Source organism: Fonsecaea erecta (assembly GCF_001651985.1).
Source record: "Fonsecaea erecta strain CBS 125763 chromosome Unknown Scaff9, whole genome shotgun sequence".
Classification (NCBI taxonomy): domain Eukaryota; kingdom Fungi; phylum Ascomycota; class Eurotiomycetes; order Chaetothyriales; family Herpotrichiellaceae; genus Fonsecaea; species Fonsecaea erecta.
In genome coordinates this window covers 666,223-689,275 of record NW_017387252.1, presented here as the reverse complement: position 1 = coordinate 689,275, position 23,053 = coordinate 666,223, and the positions used below count along the sequence as shown (strand labels likewise).

The 23,053-nt window shown below is 54.3% G+C and overlaps 9 protein-coding genes across 9 annotated transcripts; 6 read left to right on the top strand and 3 right to left on the bottom strand.

Annotated features, from left to right (window-relative positions):
• Positions 1-7: 7 nt before the first annotated feature.
• On the bottom strand, positions 8-1,913 carry AYL99_09473 (hypothetical protein; the record flags this gene model as incomplete). Its single annotated transcript, XM_018840980.1, has 3 exons — positions 8-156; positions 254-1,791; positions 1,849-1,913. The coding sequence occupies 3 exons, from the start codon at positions 1,911-1,913 to the stop codon at positions 8-10; spliced, it is 1,752 nt and encodes a 583-aa protein (XP_018689661.1).
• A 642-nt stretch (positions 1,914-2,555) lies between these two features.
• On the top strand, positions 2,556-4,015 carry AYL99_09472 (hypothetical protein; the record flags this gene model as incomplete). The annotated part of the gene is made up of 2 exons (XM_018840979.1): positions 2,556-2,842; positions 2,905-4,015. The coding sequence occupies 2 exons, from the start codon at positions 2,556-2,558 to the stop codon at positions 4,013-4,015; spliced, it is 1,398 nt and encodes a 465-aa protein (XP_018689660.1).
• A 771-nt stretch (positions 4,016-4,786) lies between these two features.
• Positions 4,787-6,301, bottom strand: AYL99_09471 (hypothetical protein; the record flags this gene model as incomplete). Its single annotated transcript, XM_018840978.1, has 1 exon — positions 4,787-6,301. The coding sequence occupies one exon, from the start codon at positions 6,299-6,301 to the stop codon at positions 4,787-4,789; it is 1,515 nt and encodes a 504-aa protein (XP_018689659.1).
• A 701-nt stretch (positions 6,302-7,002) lies between these two features.
• AYL99_09470 (hypothetical protein) lies at positions 7,003-8,364 on the top strand (the record flags this gene model as incomplete). Its single annotated transcript, XM_018840977.1, has 1 exon — positions 7,003-8,364. The coding sequence occupies one exon, from the start codon at positions 7,003-7,005 to the stop codon at positions 8,362-8,364; it is 1,362 nt and encodes a 453-aa protein (XP_018689658.1).
• Positions 8,365-9,540: 1,176 nt separating this feature from the next.
• On the top strand, positions 9,541-14,233 carry AYL99_09469 (hypothetical protein; the record flags this gene model as incomplete). Its single annotated transcript, XM_018840976.1, has 5 exons — positions 9,541-9,732; positions 9,789-9,842; positions 9,903-10,152; positions 10,205-12,589; positions 12,636-14,233. 5 exons carry the CDS (start codon positions 9,541-9,543, stop codon positions 14,231-14,233), a joined length of 4,479 nt encoding a protein of 1,492 aa, XP_018689657.1.
• A 2,336-nt stretch (positions 14,234-16,569) lies between these two features.
• AYL99_09468 (hypothetical protein) lies at positions 16,570-18,106 on the top strand (the record flags this gene model as incomplete). Its single annotated transcript, XM_018840975.1, has 2 exons — positions 16,570-17,932; positions 18,000-18,106. The coding sequence occupies 2 exons, from the start codon at positions 16,570-16,572 to the stop codon at positions 18,104-18,106; spliced, it is 1,470 nt and encodes a 489-aa protein (XP_018689656.1).
• A 1,387-nt stretch (positions 18,107-19,493) lies between these two features.
• Positions 19,494-19,868, top strand: AYL99_09467 (hypothetical protein; the record flags this gene model as incomplete). Its single annotated transcript, XM_018840974.1, has 1 exon — positions 19,494-19,868. The coding sequence occupies one exon, from the start codon at positions 19,494-19,496 to the stop codon at positions 19,866-19,868; it is 375 nt and encodes a 124-aa protein (XP_018689655.1).
• A 967-nt stretch (positions 19,869-20,835) lies between these two features.
• Positions 20,836-21,795, top strand: AYL99_09466 (hypothetical protein; the record flags this gene model as incomplete). Its single annotated transcript, XM_018840973.1, has 1 exon — positions 20,836-21,795. One exon carries the CDS (start codon positions 20,836-20,838, stop codon positions 21,793-21,795), a length of 960 nt encoding a protein of 319 aa, XP_018689654.1.
• A 209-nt stretch (positions 21,796-22,004) lies between these two features.
• On the bottom strand, positions 22,005-22,808 carry AYL99_09465 (hypothetical protein; the record flags this gene model as incomplete). The annotated part of the gene is made up of 1 exon (XM_018840972.1): positions 22,005-22,808. The coding sequence occupies one exon, from the start codon at positions 22,806-22,808 to the stop codon at positions 22,005-22,007; it is 804 nt and encodes a 267-aa protein (XP_018689653.1).
• Positions 22,809-23,053: the final 245 nt, after the last annotated feature.

Here is a 23,053-nt window from a genome sequence, read left to right as displayed (position 1 = left end):
CACCCTTCTACCGTCCCATGCGGATGACACCTGCAGCGATCAACTTTTGGACCTTGGACCGAATGCCAGGGTTCTTCATGTGTTCGTTTAGCGCCGCCGGGTCGGACTTGGCTTGTTGCAAGATAGATTGCATGACAGGGTCGGAAAGGATTTGCACTGTAGCAGGAAAACATGTCAGTTGTCACGTCTTAATCAAGTGCAGCAGGCAGGCATGGGATGTGGTGCAGGGTCTTGGAAAATCAGGGTCACTTACTTATTTCGGGATCCTTCTGAATCCTCGCACTTGTTTCTTCTTCCGTCTCCCCTTGGCGAGCAGCGTACATTGCTTCCAGGGCCTTGGCCTGCTGCTGCTCAATCTCTCTGGCGTTCTTGCCGCCTTCATCATGCTCCGCGGCCTCCTGACATACATCCAGGCACTTATTGTATTCCTTCATACCAAACAATGCCTGTGCTTTCCGGAGATAGGCTTTAATGAATTTAGGGTCGCGCTTGATGGCCTCATCACAGTCCTGAATGGCAGTTGGGAAGGCAAGGAGCTTGATAAGTGCAGCCGCCCGGTTGGAGTAGCCTCGTGGGTCGTCCGGCGCTCTTTTGGTGAGTTCGGTATAGGCTTCCACGGCGCCTGGCCAGTCTCCGTTCTTGAATTTCTCGGCTCCCAGCAGGCGGGCTTCTTCTGCCTTTTCTGGGTCGACGTATGCATCTCTTTCAGCTTTGATCTGAGCCTTTTCGGCGGCCTTAAACTTCGCCAAGATGTCTGGTGTGCGATGCTCGGTGAGAGATTTTTGATAATTGATGAGGGCTTTGGGTAAGTCACCCATTTTCTCATATGCAGACCCAATACGCCCGAAGGCTTTGGCAATGATCTTGAAGTCGGCGAGCATGGCGCGGCCTTCCTCAACGGCCTTCTCACAGGCCTCAATGCATCCTTGATAGTCGCCCTTTTCGAATTTGGCGGCGCCGAGGTTGGTCAGATAAGTGATATCCTTGTGCAGGTCCCAGGCTTTTGAGTAGTGCTCAATAGCTTCGTCGAATTTTCGCTTCTTGTAGCTTTCTGTCCCCAGTTTCTTTTCGTTTTCGGCTTCTTCTTTGGCCTTCTTGGCTGCGATGGCCTCTTCGTCTTCCGGTTCAGGTTCAGGTTCAGGTTCCGGTGCCTTTTTTTCGGCTTGCGGCGGAGGATTGGATTGAGGTCGAGCATCTGGCATGGGGACATCTTCTGCCTCTTCCGTGGCTCTCTGCGCACCAGAGGGGCCACCTTCCGGCGGCATACCCATCTGCATATCGATGCCCAGCATCACACCCATGACCTCGAGAAACCTTGGATCGGCGAGTTCCTGGCCCATCTCTTGAGGGTTCTTGGCCAGTCGCTGCAGCTTGGCCATGAATTGGGGATCCGCGAGGTATTTCGACGTTTTTGGGTTACTCGCGAGCTTCTGGATGAGTTGAGGGTCATTGAATATGTTTCCCAGACCACCCAAATCAGCACCGTCTGCACGTGCCTCTGCCTCGATGGCTCTGTTGACAGCATCGAGGCCTTGCCGGGCCTGCGTGTTTGAAGGTTCGAGCTTGAGGGCTTCTTCGAAAGCATCTTTTGCCCCGACGAGGTCACCAAGACCGTGCTGAGCGGCTCCTTTCCGACCCCAGCCTTTTGCCCAGTCGGGCTTAAGTTCTGTGGTCTTGTTCGCATCGTCGAGGGCTTTCTGGTATTCTTTGAGGGAGGCATATGCACCGGAGCGGTTGGAGTAAAGGACATGGTTTGTGGGATCGAGTTCAATAGCTTGAGAGAATTTGTCACTGATAGCAAGAGTCAGCCGACAGATCAAGGAGCTTGTTGATGGCTGGGGCACTCACACGGCAGTCTGAAAGTCTTTGGCCGCAAAGGCCTTGTTGCCCTCGGCCTTCAGAGCATCGGCCATGGTTAGGACACGGGATTGGAAGACCAAATTAGAGTGAAATCAAAGATTTTCGAGGACGTAGGGTTGGCAGATAGGATACAGTTGTTGTAGAGAAAGAGCTTTTGAGTTGTACACAAGATCGACAGAGCCTGAAAATGAGTTGGAGAAATCGACAGCCTGATGTACTCTTTAGTTTGTCAAATGCGGGCAGCGAACAGAATTGCTAGAAAATTCGGTGCACGGGCCACCACCATCACCGAGGCGGGCACCACAGGCACTCAGTTACAGGGCCCAGGGACCTCAGGTGAGGGTTCGAGAAGCTTGAAGCCTAAGGCGCCTAAAATGTCATCAGCTGCACCGCCCGCACGAGCTACCAGCGGCAGCCTCGTGCTCATCCCCACTATTTCGCATCCCACTGCGCCAAAATTTCCTGTGTACGAGGTAGATTTCATTATTCACCCAACTTCATACTCAGTTCCACTTTTCGCACACTTCCCATCCACGCCGTTACAAAATTTCTTCTACTATGTTGCGGTGACATCCGACTGTGTTCTCAGCCTTTCCTCCTTCCCTCTTGGTCAGCAGCCTCTCTGCTTGACCCATCATGTACACAGATCTCTACCCCCATCGGTAGCACATATCCCTCCAAGCCATTGCTTCATAATGGCGCCTCCGAAGAATACCACCGCCCTGGGTCCCGATCCTTCGACGGCCGCCTCCCTTCGAGATCGCACCGCGGAGGCTCTTCATGCTTGGTGCTGTAAGAACTACGACTTCGGCTATGTCTTCTCCCAAGCCGAGTTGTTGGATGCCGGTATCATCCCAAACCAGGACCTCCAAATCCTTCTCTCCTCCGTCGAATACCTTACCAAAAATTCGCTCTTCAGAGTCCACGATCGAGCGGGCGGTGGCATAGGTTGGGAGTTGGTAAACCCAGATGTAGCAAAAGAGTAATACTATACCACATCGAACTTGCAGTATGTGCTTAAGTCCTGACTGTCCTATTCTACAGCTATGCCAATCTCAGTCGCAATGAGCAAATCGTCCTGCAGGTCATCGACGGCGCAAAGTCCTCGGGGATGTGGACCAAGCAGATCGGGTCCAAAACCGCCCTCCACGTGAATATCCTGGAAAAGGTCTACAAGGTCTTGGAGGGAAGAGGACTGATCAAGCAGATGAAAAGCGTCAGCCATCCCAATCGGAAGATGTACATCTTGGCTGGCATGACTCCCTCCGAGGATGCGACGGGTGGCTCTTGGTTCTCTGAGGGACGACTTGACATCGGATTGATCGACACCATCTCCACGGTGATCGAGCATTTTGTTTCCACACAAAGCTGGCAAGAAATCAAGCCTGACGATGCGGATGACATCCCAGGTCAAAAGCGCAAGCGACCCAATGGTGGATTTGAAGAGCATGGTGATGACAGGGGGAAATTGACCAAGACTGGGGAGGGACAGAACAACAAGGCCAAGTTGTCGAAGCACCAGGCTTCCTTCCAGAAATCCTACAGACCCTTCGGCCCTGGCCACAAATTCTATCCCACGCTCCAAGACATAACCAAGCATATCCTCAATATCAAAGTCACAGGTTCCATGCTACCGCAGAACGCCATTGCACAACTCCTCCAGGTGATGGTTTATGACGGTCGCCTTTTCAAACTTCATCGTCCACCCCATGGCAATGAGCTTCCTGACGACCACATCGCGAATACCATTACTATGTACCGCTGCTTTAAAACCCCGCACGACATCACGGAGCGACTTCAACTTGACAAGCGCAAAGTGAGCCACCACGACGATGTTAGAAAAGCCGCATATCGGCAGGAAGAATTGGAGAAACTGGGTGCGGGCGGGTCGAGTGAAGTACCTTGTATGAGGTGTCCTTCGTTTGACATCTGTGGTGACGGTGGCCCGGTCAATGTGGTTACCTGCAAGTATTTCGATGAGTGGTTTGAGAGAATTGAAGAAGCGGATAGGTGGAAAGGGGAGAACGAAAAGGCGAAGGAGAAGGCCAAAGACCGAGACAAGGGCAAGGGCAGGAGCAAAGATAAAGAGTATGCAACGGTCAACGGTGATCGAGGACCCCGTGTCGACATTGAACTGGAACTGGAGCCTTCATAGCAGAAAGCTCTATTCTGGCGTCGAAGCCCCGACCTACGCCCTCTCTGCTTCTACACTGGCCACCAAGACGAGCCGTGAATGTTTGCGATGGCGTCTCCCCCTTGCGGCTCTGACACGAGGCAAGCGGGCTTCTATCTGTCAGCGATCCATCGAGCTGGCGAATCTAATGGAGCAAACGGGAAGAAAAAAGAAATGGATACAGCGTCTTGATATTTATTCCCTGAAGAAAGCGGCTTCATAATAGTAGTAAAGCCTGAACAGCAGCGCTATCTTCTCGTACGACTGCAGTAGTAAGGAGAGAAGAGTCATGGTATGGATCTGACCGACGACGTACCGAGAATACTACAGGCACACATATTGTAACACCCCCTTACCTACCTACCTACCGACCTACCCACCCCCAGCTGTGGCTTTGCTCACCCAGTAGTACAATACTTCGATTTGCAGAGCATAACCGTTCGCCCTAGAACCCATCCTTCCCCGTTCTTCGCCGTTCGTCCATGTCGATATCCGCGAAACACGACGCCGTGGATGGGATGGATGGTGATGTTGAAACAGGTATTAGGTAGATGAATAGAAGGCTGAGCAGACCTTTTTGGCTTTGATGATTGGGTCTTGGGAACAGAATAAGATGGAGGGAGTCCAGTCCGGTCTCTCCTCGGCCCAAGGAGGAAAAAGACCATGAAAAATCAAGCAACGCGCGACTCCGGCGATGCTGTCAAACTCATTGTGTCCGCCCACCGCCTGTGATGTGTGCCCCTTCCTTTTTCATCAGCTCATAGTGTCCTGGAGGTTCACGCTCGCGGCTCCGCTGGCCATGGCCGAGCTACCACCACCTCTTCTTTCCAGCTCTCTCCGCCGGCTGAGCTTGGCCATCAGGCTTCCCGCCCCGGCCCTTTCCTCCGCCTTCTCCTCCCTCTCTAGCCGCCTGGCCTTCAGGTCCTCCTCGACTTCGTCCCGCCACGCCTGGATGTCCGGCGGGATGTATTTCATCTGGACGCTCGGCGCGCCGCGGATTTGCGCCAGCTGTTCTTTCACGTGCTGAATGATGTTCTCGATGTCCTGCCTCGAGTTGGTGTTTTCCTTTTTCCAGCTGCCGAGATTGGGAAACAAAGTGAAGCCCTCTTTCCGGAACGCCTCGCGGTGGGGCAAGAACTCAGGTAATTGCGGGTTGAGCGTGCGATCCGCGCCGATGCAGATTGATGTCTCGTGTGCCCACGCCCGTGCGACATTACGTGGTGTATACCCGCCACCGCCCACCACCAACAGTGGGAGCTTAAAGGATTTGACGAAAGACACGCAGTTGCCGTGGCCGCGGATGTTCAGGTTGAAGCAACCTAGACGATCGTGACCAAGAGAATCGGCGCCGCACTGGAGCACAATGGCGGTCGGGCGGAAGGTCGTGATGGTGGGTTCCACGACATTGCGGAAGAGGTAGTCGTATGTTTCGTCGTCAATGCCGTCGCTGAGGGGGACGTTGATGGTATAGTTTTTCCCTGCGTTGTCTTCGTGGACCGGACCCGTGGAATCCAGGGGACCAGTCCCAGGGAAGAAAGTTTCCTTGTCGTACTTGTGGAAGGAGACACACATGACCCGGTCGGTGGACCAGAATGCTTGTTCTACACCGTCCCCATGGTGTACGTCAATGTCGATGTACATGACGCGCGGGTGGTACTGGAGCAACTGAAGAATGGCGAGTACGATGTCGTTGACATAGCAGAATCCGCTTGCTTCTGCCTTTTTGGCGTGATGCAGGCCGCCAGACCAGTTGATAGCGATATCGGATTGTTTGCTACAAAGTTTTCGGGCTGCGTCGATGGAAGCACCCGTGTACATCGAGCAGAATGCGTAGAGGCCGTCGAAAATAGGGCAGTCCTCCCCGACACCGAAAACGTGGGAAGAGTACCCTTGAGTCCCGTCGAGCTCAGGGTACAACTCATAGATATTCTTGGGAGTGGCGATGCTGAGAAATTCAACGTACTTCTCGTGATGGAATTCGGAAATTTCTTGCATGGTGGCTGGACGGGATGTGTAACAGTCCATGGCCGTGTGCATGCCGTAAGACAGGATGAGGGACTTTGTCAAGGTCAGACGCCAGGGCTTCATGGGATGGGTTTGACCAAAATGATGGTGTTCCACAGCTGGATTGTAATGCAGTGAGACGTTGTAACCCTTTGGGCGGACGATGCCGTTGGCTTCTACCTCACGTTGGATTTTCTCGGAGAAAGTGAGGGTGGGGGTTGGGTCGGAGGACGACGGGTCCTGGTATTCCTGCACAATGGACATGATGTGGTCGTTGTCAGAGAAGGCGTGATGCAGAGCTGCTGTCGAAATGAAGTGACGGGGGCTCGATTCTGCCCAGGCTCATGACGCCGTCGGCGAAATTTAGCGATCTCTCGACCGATGGAACACCGCCTTCAGTTCTGCGCCGACTTCGTCCTAGCAGAGTGACCGGCGTATGTCCTTCGCACGCTCAATGCGGCTGAATTCAGATCTGGAGCAGGTTTGTTTGAAGGGCGTGAATTGTTGAAAGGGTTTGAAGACGATGGTAGTGGTTGAAAGCGACGATGCAAGGCTGAGAGCAGAATCTAGAATCTGGAACTTGATGTGGCGTCAAATTTGCGCCACCCTGCGCTAACTCTATATGGTTTAGCCTCATATGGGCTTTCACGTGAGTTTCAAACTGGGGCTAGTGAGGCCGGCTGCCTCGCTGTCCTTCTGCTTTTCACACGCCCACCGTCGTTCTGGTTCCATCACTCATGTGTGACAATCACATCGAATTTCATCAAAAGAAGTGTCACATGTACAGTACTAGCAACCATTCGTGGATGGGATGCAATAAAATCGTGGTTCAGCCGTCGTTGGGGGTTGTTCATCCCTTTCGTTTTCCACCGAGAAACCCGCGAAAGCAAAACTCATAGGAGAGAATCAGCTATTGCTCCATCCCAACTGTTCACTGTCAGCCGATCGACTCGCAGTAGTCAGAGATGGCCACAAATGAGGACTGTGCATCGGTGCTGGAGCAATTCATTCACGATGCGGCCAATCTACCCGCCGAGATCACCCACATGATGGAAGAGATTCAGGCCAAGGACAAAGACTTGCAGAAACACTTGTCCGTCATCAACCAGAAGGACGCCAACATACAAAAGCATCTCAGGACCAACGGAGTACTCGCTCCGCACCCAAAGGAGAACGAGTATGTCGAGCTTGTGAAGAGAAACTACGAGCTATGCCTCGGACTTCAAGACCAGAAAGTCGCACTGAGTGACAAGGCCTGCAGTCTCTTGGAGCGGCAGGTCAAGAGACTAGACATGAAGATTCGGGAACTGCAGAATGATGGGCAACTCCTCGACGGCCCGCCCCTGCCCAGTGTTTTCAACCGCAAGGCTGAGACGCAGAAGCCCTTCATCGACTTACCCACCAGTCTACCTCTACAAAACGCGTCTATCAGTGCACTCAATGCAAATGCACACAAGATCAACGCACACATCTCTGCGACCATGCAACAAGCACAAGCGAGGCAGCTGCCACAGATTACAACGAACCACGCACCCGCTCAACGGAGCTCCGCGCCAGCAACACCTGCTTCGGCCGTCCAGCAGCAGCGGCAACGAGAGCGCGAACATTCTCTGGGTGCTGAGAACAAGCGGCGAAAGTTGGGAGGTCCAGTTCCAGGCACAACCCTGCCGGCCCAGCCGTCAGGTCTCCGGCAATCCTCACTTGGCCCAGGCACCCCAAAAGCGGGCACTCCTACGGGCACAGGTACAAGCCGTGCTGGCAGCATACCTCGATCTACAGGAGCACAGCTATCGGCGGCGCCTCCCAAGAAGTCAGGCCTCTCAAAGAAAGTCATCTCACATCAGCAGGTCAATAAGCTCAAGCAAAAAGGCTCGATTAAGGGAAGACTATCCGTCGGGCGCAAAAAAGGTCAATCGCCCTCAGTACGGGGTGGACGTGGCGGGACGGCGGCCTCGGAAGATGCAGACTCCGTGTTGTCATCCGCAGATGCCTCTGAAACCGATGCCTCACAATCGAGAGGACGGCGCGGCAACAAGAAGCACCAACAAGCGACGTCGGAGGAACCTGACGCCGATGTGGGCGAAGATGAAGAAGTGGACGATGAGGAGGGAGAAGACGACAAACGCTACTGCTTCTGCAACCAGCGCAGTTATGGGGAAATGGTGGCGTGTGAGAATGATGACTGCCCTTACCAATGGTTCCACACGGGATGCTTGAACATGAAGAAAGTGCCCGATGAGGACGAAGACTGGTACTGCCCGACGTGCAGGGAGAAGCCAGAAATCATTGAAAGGGTCAAGATGAAGAAGAAAGCTGGCAGGAAATAGGTGAAACCTGGACGTCGTGGAGAGACACGCTTCCCAGACAGCAGAAACCCCAACCGCGTTGGCGTCGGAGACATGTAATGATATGATATTTTCCATATGCTCGACGAGCAGCCAGCTCGTTGTGCTCCACTGAACTTTTGGTGCACACCTCGTCGCATGGATGATGATCGGATGTAATGCCTGCCTTCGACCCAGCATCCTCTTCCATGGCACAGTGTGCGATTGGTTGCACACGGAGTAGTACTTTATGGGCGTGCAACCAAAAGATCGCAAGGCGATATTGCGCAATGAGTGGCATTGGGCTACCCTCGGACGGGCGCCTTGTCGCACTGGTGGTCCTCCATTTGGCATTGAGTAAGATGAAGGGGTAACTCGTAGGAGATCTCCCGATACCGTCAACCGGCCGCAACCCTGGTCCTGCTGAGAATAAGCTAGCCTCTGATGCCGTCAACCGGAGCCCAACTTCCTTTTTCTTGATTTTCCCACACGTGGGGACTCGCAAAGCCGAAGGAACTACTGGACTCGAGCTTGCTGGGGAGGGATAGTCAGAAGTGGACTAAGGTGAGGACGACAGCGAGATGCATTATCTCTTTGCAGGGGAAAGGCGGAAAGGGGGGTGCGATCGTGGAGGTTGGCGAATGAAAGCCAGCAACTGGCAGGACTCCAGCTTGTTTGACGCCGTCAAAACTCGGCTGGGTAGGCGAAACTGGGCAGCCAGGGCACGTTGAAGAACCGTAGGTGGGCCGGCGGTGAAGCTAGCGGGCGTCACTAGGCCTGGTGAGCCCCAAAGCTGCGCTCCCTGGGCGTCTTGGGTGCGCCTGCGTGGGCCCTGCGCTTCCCTGCAAGCTGAAAGTCACCTTAAAGTAAAGTTTAAGCTGGAGCTCTCCGCATCTCCGTCACTCGCACTCGTCACCAGCCGACCGCCGTGTCGAGCAGAGACACCACACAGAGAGAGCATTGGCCGAGCACCTTTTCCTCGCAGGCTCACCACGTCTGTTCCCATTTCTCTTCTCGACTTTTTCTGTGGCAGAGGCCGAGTTGCACAGGTGAATTGACGTTTGCCCTGCCCGCCTACTTATTCTCCGTCTTCGATCCTTATTCTCCTTCTCTCCACATGCCCTCCGAAATCTAGAGCAGCTCGGACCAGGGTCGGTTGATCGTCCTTGCCCAATCACCATGAGCTCCGAGAGGGAAAAGAACGAGCTCAAGTCCCAAGGCGCCGTCGAGGCTGCCCGCGACCCAAATAGCTCTGTCACGGGCGATGATGCTCAACGGGTTATCCTAGACGAGAGCAAAAAAGCTGGTTCGGCCGCCCTGCATTTCAACCCTAATGCGTCTCCAGAAGAAAAGGCCGCGCAAGCCAGAACAGTAAGATTGTGTTTCTCCGACTCGCGGCAAAACCATATCACTGACGTGCACTAAAGCGGCAGAACGATATTCGTCGCCCACCCAAGGGAGTCGGAGTAGCCACGGATCTGGTGCGTGATAATACTCTCAAGTCTGACCCTCTCTCGCCCCCTGATTGACAGAGATGATAGGACGACGGAGAGCCTTCTCAGTACAACCTACCTCCGCCCGAACCCATTTCCGTTGCCGCGAAGGTCGAGCCCCCGACTGACCAGGCTGACGCGGCGAACGGGATCGCCCCAGAAGAAGAACAAGAATGGAGGAAGGTCGGGTGGGCTCCGCGCTTCGGATCTGGTGAGACGGAGGAAGAGCAAGAAGAAGGTAACCTCTTAGACCATCAAACGGCCCTTGAAGGGAGGTTGGATGAGAGGTTCTTCGGCGGTGCGTACACCTTGGCTTCCAAGATACATGGCCGCGTCGCTAAGGATTCCAGATTGGTACCATAACACGGCTGTGATCATCTTTGCCTGTATCGCATCATGGCTCGTTGCTACTCTCGGCGGCGGTCTAGCATGGGTCATCATCATCATGGCCACTTGCGGCACCTACTACAGGACCTCCATTAGACGGGTGAGACGAAATTTCAGAGACGACATCACGCGGGAACTGGCCAAAGCACGTCTGGAGACCGACACCGAAAGCCTCGAATGGCTGAACAGCTTCTTGGTCAAGTTCTGGCCCATCTACGCCCCCCAGCTTGCCAAAGCTATCATCATGTCCGTCGACCAAGTTCTGAGTACCTCCACGCCGGCGTTCCTTGACAGCATGAGGCTCGAGACGTTCATCCTGGGGACCAAACCACCCCGTATTGAGCATGTCAAGACCTACCCTAGGGCCGAGGATGACATTGTCCTGATGGATTGGAAATTCAGCTTTACTCCAACTGACACCCTGGACATGACGGCCCGCCAGCTCAAGACGAAAATTAACCCCAAAGTCGTCCTGGAAATCCGCATCGGCAAAGGTGTTGTCAGCAAGGCCATGAAGGTCATCGTCGAAGACTTCGAGTTCTCCGGTTTGATGCGAGTCAGGATGAAGCTGCAAATTCCGTACCCTCATATCGAACGCGTTGACATCTGTTTCCTCGGTCGACCGACAATTGACTATGTCTGCAAGCCTCTAGGTGGAGACACTTTTGGCTTCGACATCAATTTTATCCCGGGTCTGGAGAGCTTTATTAAAGAGCAGATCCACGGCAATCTTGCTCCGATCATGTACGAGCCGAATGTCTTCCCCATTGAGGTGGCCAAACTGCTATCGGGCAACCCCATCGATTTGGCCATTGGCGTTGTTGCCGTTACGATCCACAATGCCACTGGATTGAAGAACCCTGACAAATTCTCCGGCACACCGGATCCCTATGTTATTGTCTCGTTGAACAGCGCCAAGGAGCTGGCACGTACCAAGACGATTCACGAAGACCACAACCCTCGCTGGAACGAGACCTTGTACATCATCATCACGAATTTAACGGACTCCCTCACGCTACAGGTCTACGACTACAACGATGTGCGCAAGGACAAGCACCTCGGCACCGCTACGTTCGCACTGGATCGACTGGAGGGCGCCTATGAACATGAAAATTTGACACTGGATGTGCTTGCCAACGGGAAGCACCGTGGAGTGGTCAGTTGTGATGTTCGTTTCTTTCCCGTCTTGGAACCGGAGAAACTTCAAACTGGTGAGATTCTACCACCACCGGAGTCAAATACGGGCATCGCAAGAATCACCATCGAACAAGCCAAAGATCTGGACGGAAGCAGAAGTCTTGTCGGCGCTTTGGACCCGTATGCGGTGCTTCTTCTGAATGGCAAGGAGATCCATATCACCAACAAACTCAAACACACCAACAACCCTGTATTCTCGGACAATACCAAATCAGTCCTCATCACGGACCGGAAGAAAGCGAGGATCGGACTGGTCATCAAAGACAATCGCGACCTTGCAACCGATCCGATCCTGGGCACCTTCCAAATCAAATTGGACGATATGCTCAAACTTGTGGATAAAGGTCAGGAGTGGTTCAACCTGCACGGGACCACAACAGGGAAGGCTAAGTTGATGCTGGATTGGAAACCGGTAATCTTGAAGGGTACCATCGGCTCTGGCGGCTACATCACCCCAGTAGGCGTGTTGCGCATCCACGTCCAGAGTGCAAAGAACCTCCGAAACTATGAGACGATGGGCAAATCCGATCCGTACGCAAGAGTCTTGTTATCAAGCATCCCCAAGGGCCGGACAGTTACTTTCCAGAACGACCTCAATCCCGTTTGGGACGAGGTCATATATGTGCCGGTGCATACACCTTCTGAACGATTGATACTTGAGGTGATGGACGAAGAAAAGCTCGGCAAAGATCGATCTCTGGGCTTGGTACAGATTGCCGCTTCAGATTACATGAAAGAGGCCGATGAAGGGGGATATGAAGTCCACGACACCAAGACCGTGCTGTCTGAGGGATTGCGAATGGGTGGTGCCGGGGAAGCAAAGGGCACAATCAACTACACCGTTTCATTTTTCCCAACTCTGAACGTGATGGATCCAGAAGAGGAAGAGGAAGAGCGAAAGGCTCAAGCAGCTCTCGAAGCGCCCGAAACTCCAACACCTGGAACGCCTTCGCACAGCAAGAAATCCTCGGTTGATGTCAAGACGTCGAGTGACATGGCGAGACTAAGCGTGGATGGTCGCAAGAGCCTCGATAAGGCGGGCCGGCTTGGTGCTCTGGCAAATGGAGCCGCGTCTATTAACGGCTCTGTTGCTTCCGGCGTGAAACAGTCGCCCAAAATAAAGATCACCCCAGAAGATCTCCACAAATACGGTAAGCCTTTTGGTGCTGAAAGATGGTCGTGGCTAATTGCAACTAGAATCCGGCCTCATTGTCTTCAGCATCATCGAAGGCCATTTTGCCCAAACTGACATCAACCTCGAGGTAGTAATGGACGACCATGCTTTCCCGGCTTACACATCCTCAAAGATTCGAGAAAAAGACCACCAGTTCGGCGAGACCGGTGATGCCATGGTTCGCGAAATTGAGATGTCGCGAATCACACTCCGGTTGACCGAAAAGGTCGACCGCACCGGCAAGGGAGACAGCGACGACATCGTGGCTAAGCTGACTGGCCCTACTCTGTCTACCCTACAGCAGTGCTTGTACAAGCCCACGGAACTCACAATAAGGAGCAACAACGGAGCTATCAACAAAGTGGTGGTCAGTCTCAAATATCTTCCAGTGAAGATGCAGCTTGATCCAAGCGAGAGCATCAACAACATGGGTACTCTCCGCGTCGACGTGATGGATGCTGCCGATCTTCCGTCTGCCGATCGAAATGGCTACAGTGATCCCTACTGCAAATTCAAGTTGAATGGCAAAGAAGTGTACAAGACCAAGATTCAGAAGAAGACACTCCATCCTGCCTGGAACGAATTCTTCGAGGTGCAGATTCCATCCCGCACGGCAGCTGACTTCAAGGTTGACGTTATGGATTGGGATTTTGGCGACAAGGCGGACCATCTCGGCTCTGCGGTGCTGAATTTACAGGTGCTAGAGCCATTCCAACCGCAAGAGCTCAAATACAATCTAGACGGAAAGTCCGGGGTCCTTCGACTTAGAATGTTGTTCAAGCCCAACTACATCACTCGAGCGCGGCAAGGGACATCAACCTTTTCCGGCACCTTCGCGCCCGCTGGAAAGGTCATCGGTGCGCCCGTTAAAGGTGTCGGAAAGGTGGGGGGCGGTGTGGTCAAGGGAGCCTCGTTCATCAAACACGGCTTGACGAGGGGGCGAAGCAGTAAGGAAGACACACCACCGAGCACCAACGGAACGCTGGAGAATGCCGATGCTGCCGTCACGCCACTGGCAACCCCATCTCGAGCGCCTCCCATGGTTGACGGCAGCGCGACTCCCGTCACCCCAGCCACGCCCTCTCCCATGATGCACTCCCGCACCAAGAGTAATCACTCAACCATCACGGCTCACAAAGGCGGTGATACCGGAACGGCGAGTTTTATTATCGTCTCTGCCACCGGGTATCCTCCCAAAGCTGATGTCCAGGTTCTCATTAAGATGATCGGATCCAAAGGGGCCAAAGAAGTGCACAAGACCAAGGCCATCAAATCAGTGTCGGGGACAGTGGAGTTTGACGCGAACCACGAAAACTTCAAGGTCGCCTGCTCGGCGGACACGCAGTTCCAGTTGCAAGTCAGAGATCACGACATGCTCAGATCCAAAGATCTTGGGGAGGGCTTGTTCTTTGTATCTGACCAAGGCGCAGGGTCCGACCAAGTTGTCAAGGCTGGATCGGGATCGGTCACGATCCGCAGCAGCTTTGCCGCCAGCAATGGAGTTGCTTCAGATAGCCTCCGACCCGTCACCAGCGGACGGGACAGCCCGGACTCGAAGCGCGAGGGGCGACGAAGTTTCTTTGGGAGGAGGGATGTTAGCGCCAAATACGAGGGATCCTGAACAGATCAGGGCCATGGTAGGCGCGGCTTGTGAATTGTCATGGTTTCAGCGAGGTGGCGTTTCTGGAGGAATGATGCGGTTCCTAAGGGCTGCCCGCCTGTCCGGCGAAGCCTCGAGGGCCTTGTTCCGTCGCTATATTATAGCTTTTCCTTGATTCAGAGATACCAGATATTGTTTTAATTCGCGGCTCACAGCCTGCGAGGGGCTCGGCGGGCCACTGATCCAGAGCCTCAGAAAAATGGCGTACAAAAGGGAAGCGTTTCACGAAATACCGTCAGTATTTCTTTTACCTGCATGATATCTCACCTTACGTCCATTCCCAGCTGTCTACGATTCCCCACAGGATGTACTAGTATGCTTGTGGTTGTGGTCCTGGGAGGAGGATTCCAGGTCGGACTTCAGGGTAGCAGGGGTTGACACGATTGGCGGATGATCTGTGTGTGTTTGAGGCGAATTCATCAGCCAAATGCCTGATTGCAGCGGAAACTGAATCCCTTGCGTCAAGTCGGTGAGACTAGCCAGGGTGCCCAGGCATAAGAACATCCGCGAGAGAACCAGGACGCAAGCAGAATTCAATCGCGGGCGCAATGCCCGAGGGGAAACGTGAGAGGGTAGTCTGGTTGGTATTCAGTGAGATGTTTTTTTTTTCTTCTAAATTTTCTTTCCTACTATTTCCTCCGATCGACCTGGATGTTGGGGGTTGAAGGACACAGGCGGAGGCAGACAAATGATACCTGGTCGGTGAAACACGCAATTTTGGCGGTCCCTCTAAACCGAAATGGCAATAGGTAGCTGCGTATGTGAGGTGTGGCGTCGGACGTGGGAGCGTCTAGCTGTGGCGGACTTGGGCAAGCAAAGAGGGGCAGGGCGTGGGAGAGGGCGGGCGGTCAAAGTGGTGGGATGGGTGAGAAGAGGGGGATTGTCGTTCCAGATCGTCGCCGAACGTGGAGCAGAAAAATAACGCTTCTCGATCAATCGATGCTACGTTGATGGTAGAACAGAGAATGGCCCGGTGGCCCAACAAAATGGAGCAGAGGGGAGAGAGAGAAGGAGCATATATTTGGGCAAGACGGAGAGATAGACAGACAGACTCGTGACGGTACAGAAACCTCCACGTCGTTCCGTTCGACCACCACCACCGATTAATCGGGATTCATCCCAATCCCATCACGAGAGGGTTAGTTACATCCTGACCGCCAGGCTTTCCTCCCCAATTGCTACTTCCCGTGCAGCCCTCTGGAACGGAGCCCAATGGTGCCCACTTTTGGAGCTTCATACCCGCTGGTCGTCATTTGCTGCAGCCATCGAGAAGCTGCACAACTACATCACCCCTTGCTCGCCCATCCACCATCCACACCAGGTCCTTGCCCACGCCACATGCAGTGATGAAATCTTTGGGTCGCTCTTGACGTGCCCTGGGGACCGTCTTTTGCGGCGCCAGAAGCTCTCGCTAAAGCTTGCTGTTTGCATCACCGCTCGACTTTTTTTGCCTGCCCAACTCTCTCACCTCTCTTTATTACTCTACCCTCATATCTATCTCCCCACCACCAAATCTCTACCACGAGACTGTCAGGTGGAATTTCGAAGACACAGCTCGTCGCTAATTCGTCTCCAGACCTTTACAGCTAGGCTTCGCAAGAGTGAGCTGAAACTGTCTCTCGATCAAATCTCCTTCCTCCGTTTTCGTATCCTGCAGAAAGCAAACCTATCGTCACAGCTATGGCGTCGAAAGCAATCCCTTCCCACCTCCGTCCTCACGGTGCAGCCAACGGTTCCAATGGTCCAGCACCAGCTGAGAAGAGACACCACGGCAAGACACAGTCTCATGTGGTAAGCAAAATATACATTCCTTGATTTCCTGCTGCTCGTCGTATCACATCACCTCCGCCCACTGTCTGGCATGACACGACGGCAACTCCCTTCTCCCTTCTCCCTTTTCCATGGCGCACGGACCCGTCTTCCGCATACCCCGGAGTCCATTTTGGTGACTTGCCGTCTCGTCTGGAAATAAATCCTGCGAGACCACAGTCGGTCCGTCTTGAAATGAGGCGTCAACACTGTTTTGGACTCGTCATCTCATACTTTGCGCACCGTTTCCACGAACTTGCTGTTTTCTTCAAAAGCAGCCTTGAGCAGTTCTTTGCTCCTTCCCTTTTTTCTTCTTTTATTTTCTGGCTTGAACCGCCTTCCCTTGTTTAAAAATGCCGCTACTTGAATCTCCTCCGCCAATTGAGTTGCACACTTCTTTTTCCTCCTCCTCCTCCTCCTCCTCCTCCTTCCGCCCTCTCAATCGCACCCATTCTCCGTCAGAGCTCCAGCTAATGAAGTCTCACGCGATGCAGGCCTTTGAGAACACCTCCACCAATGTGGCTGCCAGTCAAATGCGCAATGCCCTCAACAACCTCGCAGACACGGTCAAAGATCCGGCGGAAAAGAAGAGATTCGAGGCGGAAATGGACAACTTTTTCTCCTTGTTCAGAAGATACCTCAACGACCGAGCCAAGGGCAACACCATTGACTGGGCAAAAATAAACCCCCCCAATCCCGACCAGGTCGTCGCCTACGATGACTTGCCCAACACCGATGCAGTCGAGTTCTTGAACAAGCTCGCAGTGGTCAAGCTCAACGGTGGTCTGGGTACGTCGATGGGTTGTGTTGGTCCCAAATCGGTCATTGAGGTCAGAGACGGAATGTCTTTCCTCGATCTTTCCGTCCGCCAGATCGAATACCTCAACCGCACCTACGACGTCAACGTCCCGTTTGTTTTGATGAACAGCTTCAACACCGATGAAGACACTGCATCCATCATCAAGAAATACGAAGGCCACAACATTGACATCCTGACATTCAACCAATCCCGCTATCCCCGTGTCCTCAAGGACTCTTTGCTCCCCGCGCCCAAGTCGTACGATTCTCAGCTTTCCGACTGGTACCCTCCTGGACACGGTGACGTTTTCGAGTCTCTCTACAACAGTGGCATCCTTGATCAGCTCTTGGATCGTGGTATTGAGATCATTTTCCTGTCCAACGCCGACAACCTGGGTGCCGTCGTGGATCTACGCATCCTACAGCACATGGTTGAGACCAAAGCCGAGTACATCATGGAGTTGACCGACAAGACCAAGGCCGACGTCAAGGGTGGTACCATTATCGACTACGAAGGCCGCGCACGACTACTGGAAATTGCACAGGTGCCCAAACAATACGTGAATGAATTCAAGTCGATCAAGAAGTTCAAGTACTTCAACACCAACAACATCTGGATGAACCTGCGCGCAGTCAAGCGGGTGGTTGAGAACAACGAACTGGAGATGGAGATCATCCCCAACGAGAAGTCGATCCCGGCCGACAAGAAGGGCGAGGCGGACGTTTCCATCATCCAGCTCGAGACCGCCGTGGGTGCTGCCATCAAGCACTTCAAAAACTCACACGGTGTCAATGTCCCTCGCCGACGATTCTTGCCTGTCAAAACCTGCTCCGATCTGATGTTGGTCAAATCGAACCTGTACACCTTGTCACATGGTCAATTGGTCATGGACCCCAACCGATTCGGGCCTGCACCGTTAATCAAATTGGGCAGTGACTTCAAGAAGGTTGCGCAGTTCCAAAAGAGAATCAGCAGCATTCCCAACATCGTGGAGTTGGATCACTTGACTGTCACCGGCGATGTGAACTTTGGCCGTGGAATCGTCCTGAAGGGTGAGTGCCTACGCTACACACGTTCCTTGTTTGGGGCGATTTTGCTTACTGACGGCCGTGACTACAGGTACCGTCATCATTGTAGCTACTGAGAACAGCACCATCGACATTCCTCCGGGATCAATCTTAGAGAACGTGGTGGTTCAGGGATCCCTGAGACTGCTTGAGCATTAGGTTGACTTTTGTGTTTGCCTGCGTTATCTCCTGTATGGATATGTCAATGGGTCACTACCATGCTTCGACACAATCTGTACGGTGACATACGAATTGTGGGGTTGGATGGTGGGGGGCGCAGCTTAGACGACAGATGATATCATCCTCTTACTTCCCAAGAGGGCAAAGCAGAAATAGCAATGGATTGGCGGGTTGAAGTTCCCCGGTCGCGTACCAATGAAAGGATGTGGCTCATATCGAAGCATGGAGGGAGACTGTTCTTTGTGTACTCGGTAGCATGAAGGCTCTAATATCAAAGACAAAATTGGCAGTCGCTGGCAAAGACCAGAGTGCTCTTGACAGAGTAAACAAGTATGACATCATGCAGCGTTGGAGAGTGTGCGCCCTAACCTTCCCTTTTTGAGTACGCTTTCACGTGTCAATAATAAAATCCGCCGGATAAATTACGCCGATGCCATTTATTCCGAGAATCGCTTTTCTCCGGGAAGGGGCGGCACATACAGTCAGTCGAGACAACTGTTTCGTCAAGGCATAGTGAATGTGTTTTGTGATCCTCCTTCCCTGCCTGACTGTGTGTCAGCAGATTTTTATTCCCCGTTGTCCCTGTCTCTCCCCCTCTTTCTTTTTTTTTTTTTAACAAAAAATCAAACCGCTCCCCCACGGCTTTGAGGGAAGGGAGCAGGCCAAGGAGTGCGGGTGGCTGTGCTATAGCTAGGAAAGGCAAGAAACAGAGAACAGGTTATTTGACTTGAAGGAGGGTGGCACCTCATTGCGGACGGAAGGAGAAGGCAGACGGTAATCATAGACCGGGGCCGGTGGAAATAGAGAAGAGAGGTCGAGTTGGACATAGGTAGGACCCACCCACCAACTGACCGACTGACTGAGTGGCTGCGCGAGTCGGGTCAGGAGAGAGAGGGAGCCAGCCCTGCCTGCCCTTACAGCGAGAGAAGGATATACGAAACCAAGAAGATATAGGAAGGAAAGGACAGGAAAGGAAGGGAGAAGGGTCCTGCATTACAACAAGGCTCTATCTATCTGATTCTCTGGACGAGGGGGATCGTCAAAGTACCTGCAAGGGATCAATCATTGTCTCGAGGACAACAACACTATTTTTCTGCCTCGCCACGCACTGAGAGTGAGTGAGTGAGTGATCGTTTCGGCGGCACCATCAACATCGACATCGACATCCTTCGATTCGATTCGACTCGATTTCGAAGGGGTAGAGCAGAGCAGAGCAGAATCTCAAGCGAATCATTCATTACGGAGGCGAAAAGCACCGACCGGACTCGACTCGACTGAGCTTTCGCAGTACAAGGTACACGAGCACATAAGCCCAAGTCGCTCTCTCTCCTTTCTCACACACACACACACATACGCATCTCAAACCATGTCATCCATCATACCCACACCCACACCCACATCCACAAATCCCGCCAAGGGCACATGCACCGTCCTCCTCTTCGCCTCGGCGAGCACCTTCGCGGGCGGCGTGGAGACAGTCCGCATCCCCGTGCCGACGACGCTGCGCGGGGTGTTCGCCGCGCTCGAGGCCCGCTTCCCCGGCATGCGCGACAAGGTGGTCGGCAGCGCGGCGGTGACGGTGAACCTCGAGTACGTTGATTTTGATTTCGAGGCGCTGCTGGTGGACGACAAGGCCACTACCCACCAAGAAGAAGGTCCAGGTGGCGGCGGCGAAGGGCTGGATCTGGTCATCAGAGACGGCGATGAAGTCGGGATCATCCCCCCCGTGAGTAGTGGGTAGGGGAGGCTCGTCTGGAGGCACTTAGAGGCCTCTCTCAGAGAGCAATGGGGAGGAGGACGAAGAAGGATACTTACTGCAGGATCTGGGCTGGGATCGGATGGGAGAGATGATAGGGTTAGCTCCGAGGACGTCGATATCTGCGTACCAACGACCCCTGTCATGTATTGACACCACTGCTTCGACCTGGAAGACATCCTGGTCAATATTGCCGACTGCACGATGGGCAAGAGCAACAGGTACCCTCCACTCTGTCAGTGACAGGTGTATCGAAGTGGCGCCGAAGTTATCTTCCAGTCTGTAATCGTATGGGGCATGGTCTAATATTCGAAAGTCTGCCGTCTTTTCTTTCACCATCACAGTTTGTGGGTTGACCAGAATAGACACCCCAGGGCGGCCAAGATTGCCGGATGATCCTCCATCTGCAGTGTATGACTGACTGCATAGTGTCATTCAGTCACATCCCAGTTCCCATTCTACAGAACGAAGCAGTCGAGTCTAAATCAGACTCCTCAAACATGTGATCAAACGACCCAGCGGCACAGGCCGTCCATATCTACATCTATATCTACATCTGTGACAAAAAGTGACGATTGTCGTCTCTCGGCGGATGATGGAATCAGCAGAGACTCGCGTTCACGCTCCGATTAGCTCATCATCGACTGCGCCTCGTTTTGCACACACACACACACACACACACATCCGGGATGATGGACACGACAGAGATACACGACGCAGGTACGCGGTGAGAACTCGAAGCCTCAATGTCCCTGCCTGTATTATGGCATCACTCTCAAACGGCCCCTGTCGGCGGGCTCAAGCCGATTTGCAATCTTACCTGTAAGTCGGTGCCGTCTCAGTAACCATATATATAGCCCTCGAAGGCCTCGTCCAGGGAGAGCATCAACTCACTCCCTCAGACCAGTCGAGAGAGAGCTCCGAGTAATTGACATCTCCCCATCTTCCCGTCATGGCACACACGCTTTCCAGAGAAGTGAAGTCGCTGTTCACGTCGTTACGCTCTCCTCATTCCGGGGGGGTTCAGGGACCAGATGCTGTCGTGAAACATTCCGACATCACGGGCACCAAGTCAGGTGCTTCCTCTGTTGCACAATCAGCGATCTCATCACCAGCCTCGTTCGAGCAACCCATTTTGATCGAACTCTTCCAGTCCCAAGGCTGCAACTCCTGTCCTCCCACCAACGACAATCTCATCTCCTTTGTTCAATCCCACCAGTCTTCGCACCGGGATACGCCGTCGCCTCGCTTCTCCGCCAACCGATCTCCAGCCTCGTCCCTGACGGCCCTCCCGAATTCGTTCCCGGGGCCAGAATACTTGCTGCTCACGTACCAAGTAACGTATTGGAACTATCTGGGCTGGGCAGACACTTTCAGCTTACCCATCAACGACGCCCGTCAGCGAGAGTATGTGAGGAGGATGGGGTTGCGTGCCGCGTACACGCCGATGGTGGTGGTGAATGGGCGAGGCGTCGGCGTGGGTAACACCCCAGGGGAGCTGGAGCGCATTGTACGGGCAGGCCGAAAGCCCGCGGACGAGACGGGAAGTGTGGGCTTCAAGCGATCCCTAGAAGGGCAAGACAACGGAGAGCTGGGAGTCGACGTCGACGCAACAAGCCTCCCACCGTCGTCCTCGCAATCTCGCGCCCATCCACTCGAGGTGTGGGAAATAACATACACGCCCAGCTCACAAGACGTGCACATCCGTCGCGGTGAGAATGCTGGACGCACGCTCGCACATCTCAACGTGGTCAAGGACGTGCGGAGGATGGGGACTGTCGAGCGGGGGACCACGCAGCGTTTCACAGTCCCATGGCAGGGGGCCGAGAGGCGGGCAAGCCTGGGACTGGGAAAGGTGGTGATTGTGCAGGACGGGAAGGGCGGTGAGATCTGCGGTGTCTTGAAGCTGTGAATTTGCAGGAAACTGCTGAAGCACCTGTTTTATTCTGAATAGGATATTGAAGCTTTTGATTAGTCTATGATGCTTGCTTGATTCACATCTGTCCTGATTTTTTTCCGCGCCCATCAAGCCAGAACCTATCGCTGCTGTTTCGTTGCGTTGCCGTGCTAGCCAGCTAGGTATGTGCTTCAATGCTGCTGTCTCCCCCGGCCTCGGACGTGTCATTTCCAGCAAATGACCTCCCCCTGGAGCGCGACGTACCAGGCTTCCGGGCTGTCCCCCCAGGCGGTCAGGCCGGCGACCATGGCGTCGATCTCGTCCTGGCTCTGGACGAGCTGGAGCTCGTGCAGCCACTTGTGGCCGATCTCCCCGCGCAGCCGACCGACCTGGACGCCCGCCCACCACCGCGACTCGTCGGGCGCCGGGTGGCACGTGGCGCCGGCGCGCACCTGCATGGTGGCCCGGTCGAACCCGGCCTCCTGGGCCCAGCGGTGCACGCGGCGGCCGGACCCGATGCCCTGGGCGCCCGGCGCGACGGCCTTGGCCATGGTGGCCCGGTACGCCTCGGTGCCCGGGTTGGCCGGGTGGTAGATCAGCGAGTCGGTCTCGCGCATGGCCAGCAGGCCGCCGGGCTTGAGGATCCGGCGGGCCTCGCGGATCACGCGCACGGGGTGCGGGATGTGGTACAGCACCTGGCTGGTGTAGACGACGTCGACCGACCCGTCGTCCCAGGGCAGCCGGGCCGTGATGTCGCCCACGCGGAACGACAGGTTGGGGTATTCGTCCGGGGAGGAGCCCGCGCGCGCGAGGTCAATCACCGCGGCCGCCGCGTCGATCCCCACCACCGACCCGTCGGGCACGTGCGCGCAGAATCCCCGCGTGATGGTCCCGGGGCCGCAGCCCAGGTCGACCACCGTGAAGTGCGGCCGCAGGTGCGGGAGCACGAAGGCGGCGGAGTTTTCCACCGTGCGTGCCGCGTGCGAAGCCACCACGGCTGGGCTGTGGCCTTGGGTGTAGGTCGACATGATGGTGGTGGTGGTACTGCTCGTCGGCGGAGGGAAAATTGAGAGGGAGGGATGAGGGAAGGGACGGGAAGGGGGCCCGTATTCTTCTTCTCTGGGTGTTGTGAGGGGTGGTGGTGGTGGTGGTGGTGGTGGCGTACCTGAGGCGGTTGTCTGTCTGTTCGTCTGTCCGTCCCGTGTCGATCAATCAATCAATCAATCAATCAATCAATCAGTCTGTCGAAGGTGTACGGATTGTCCCAGCCTGC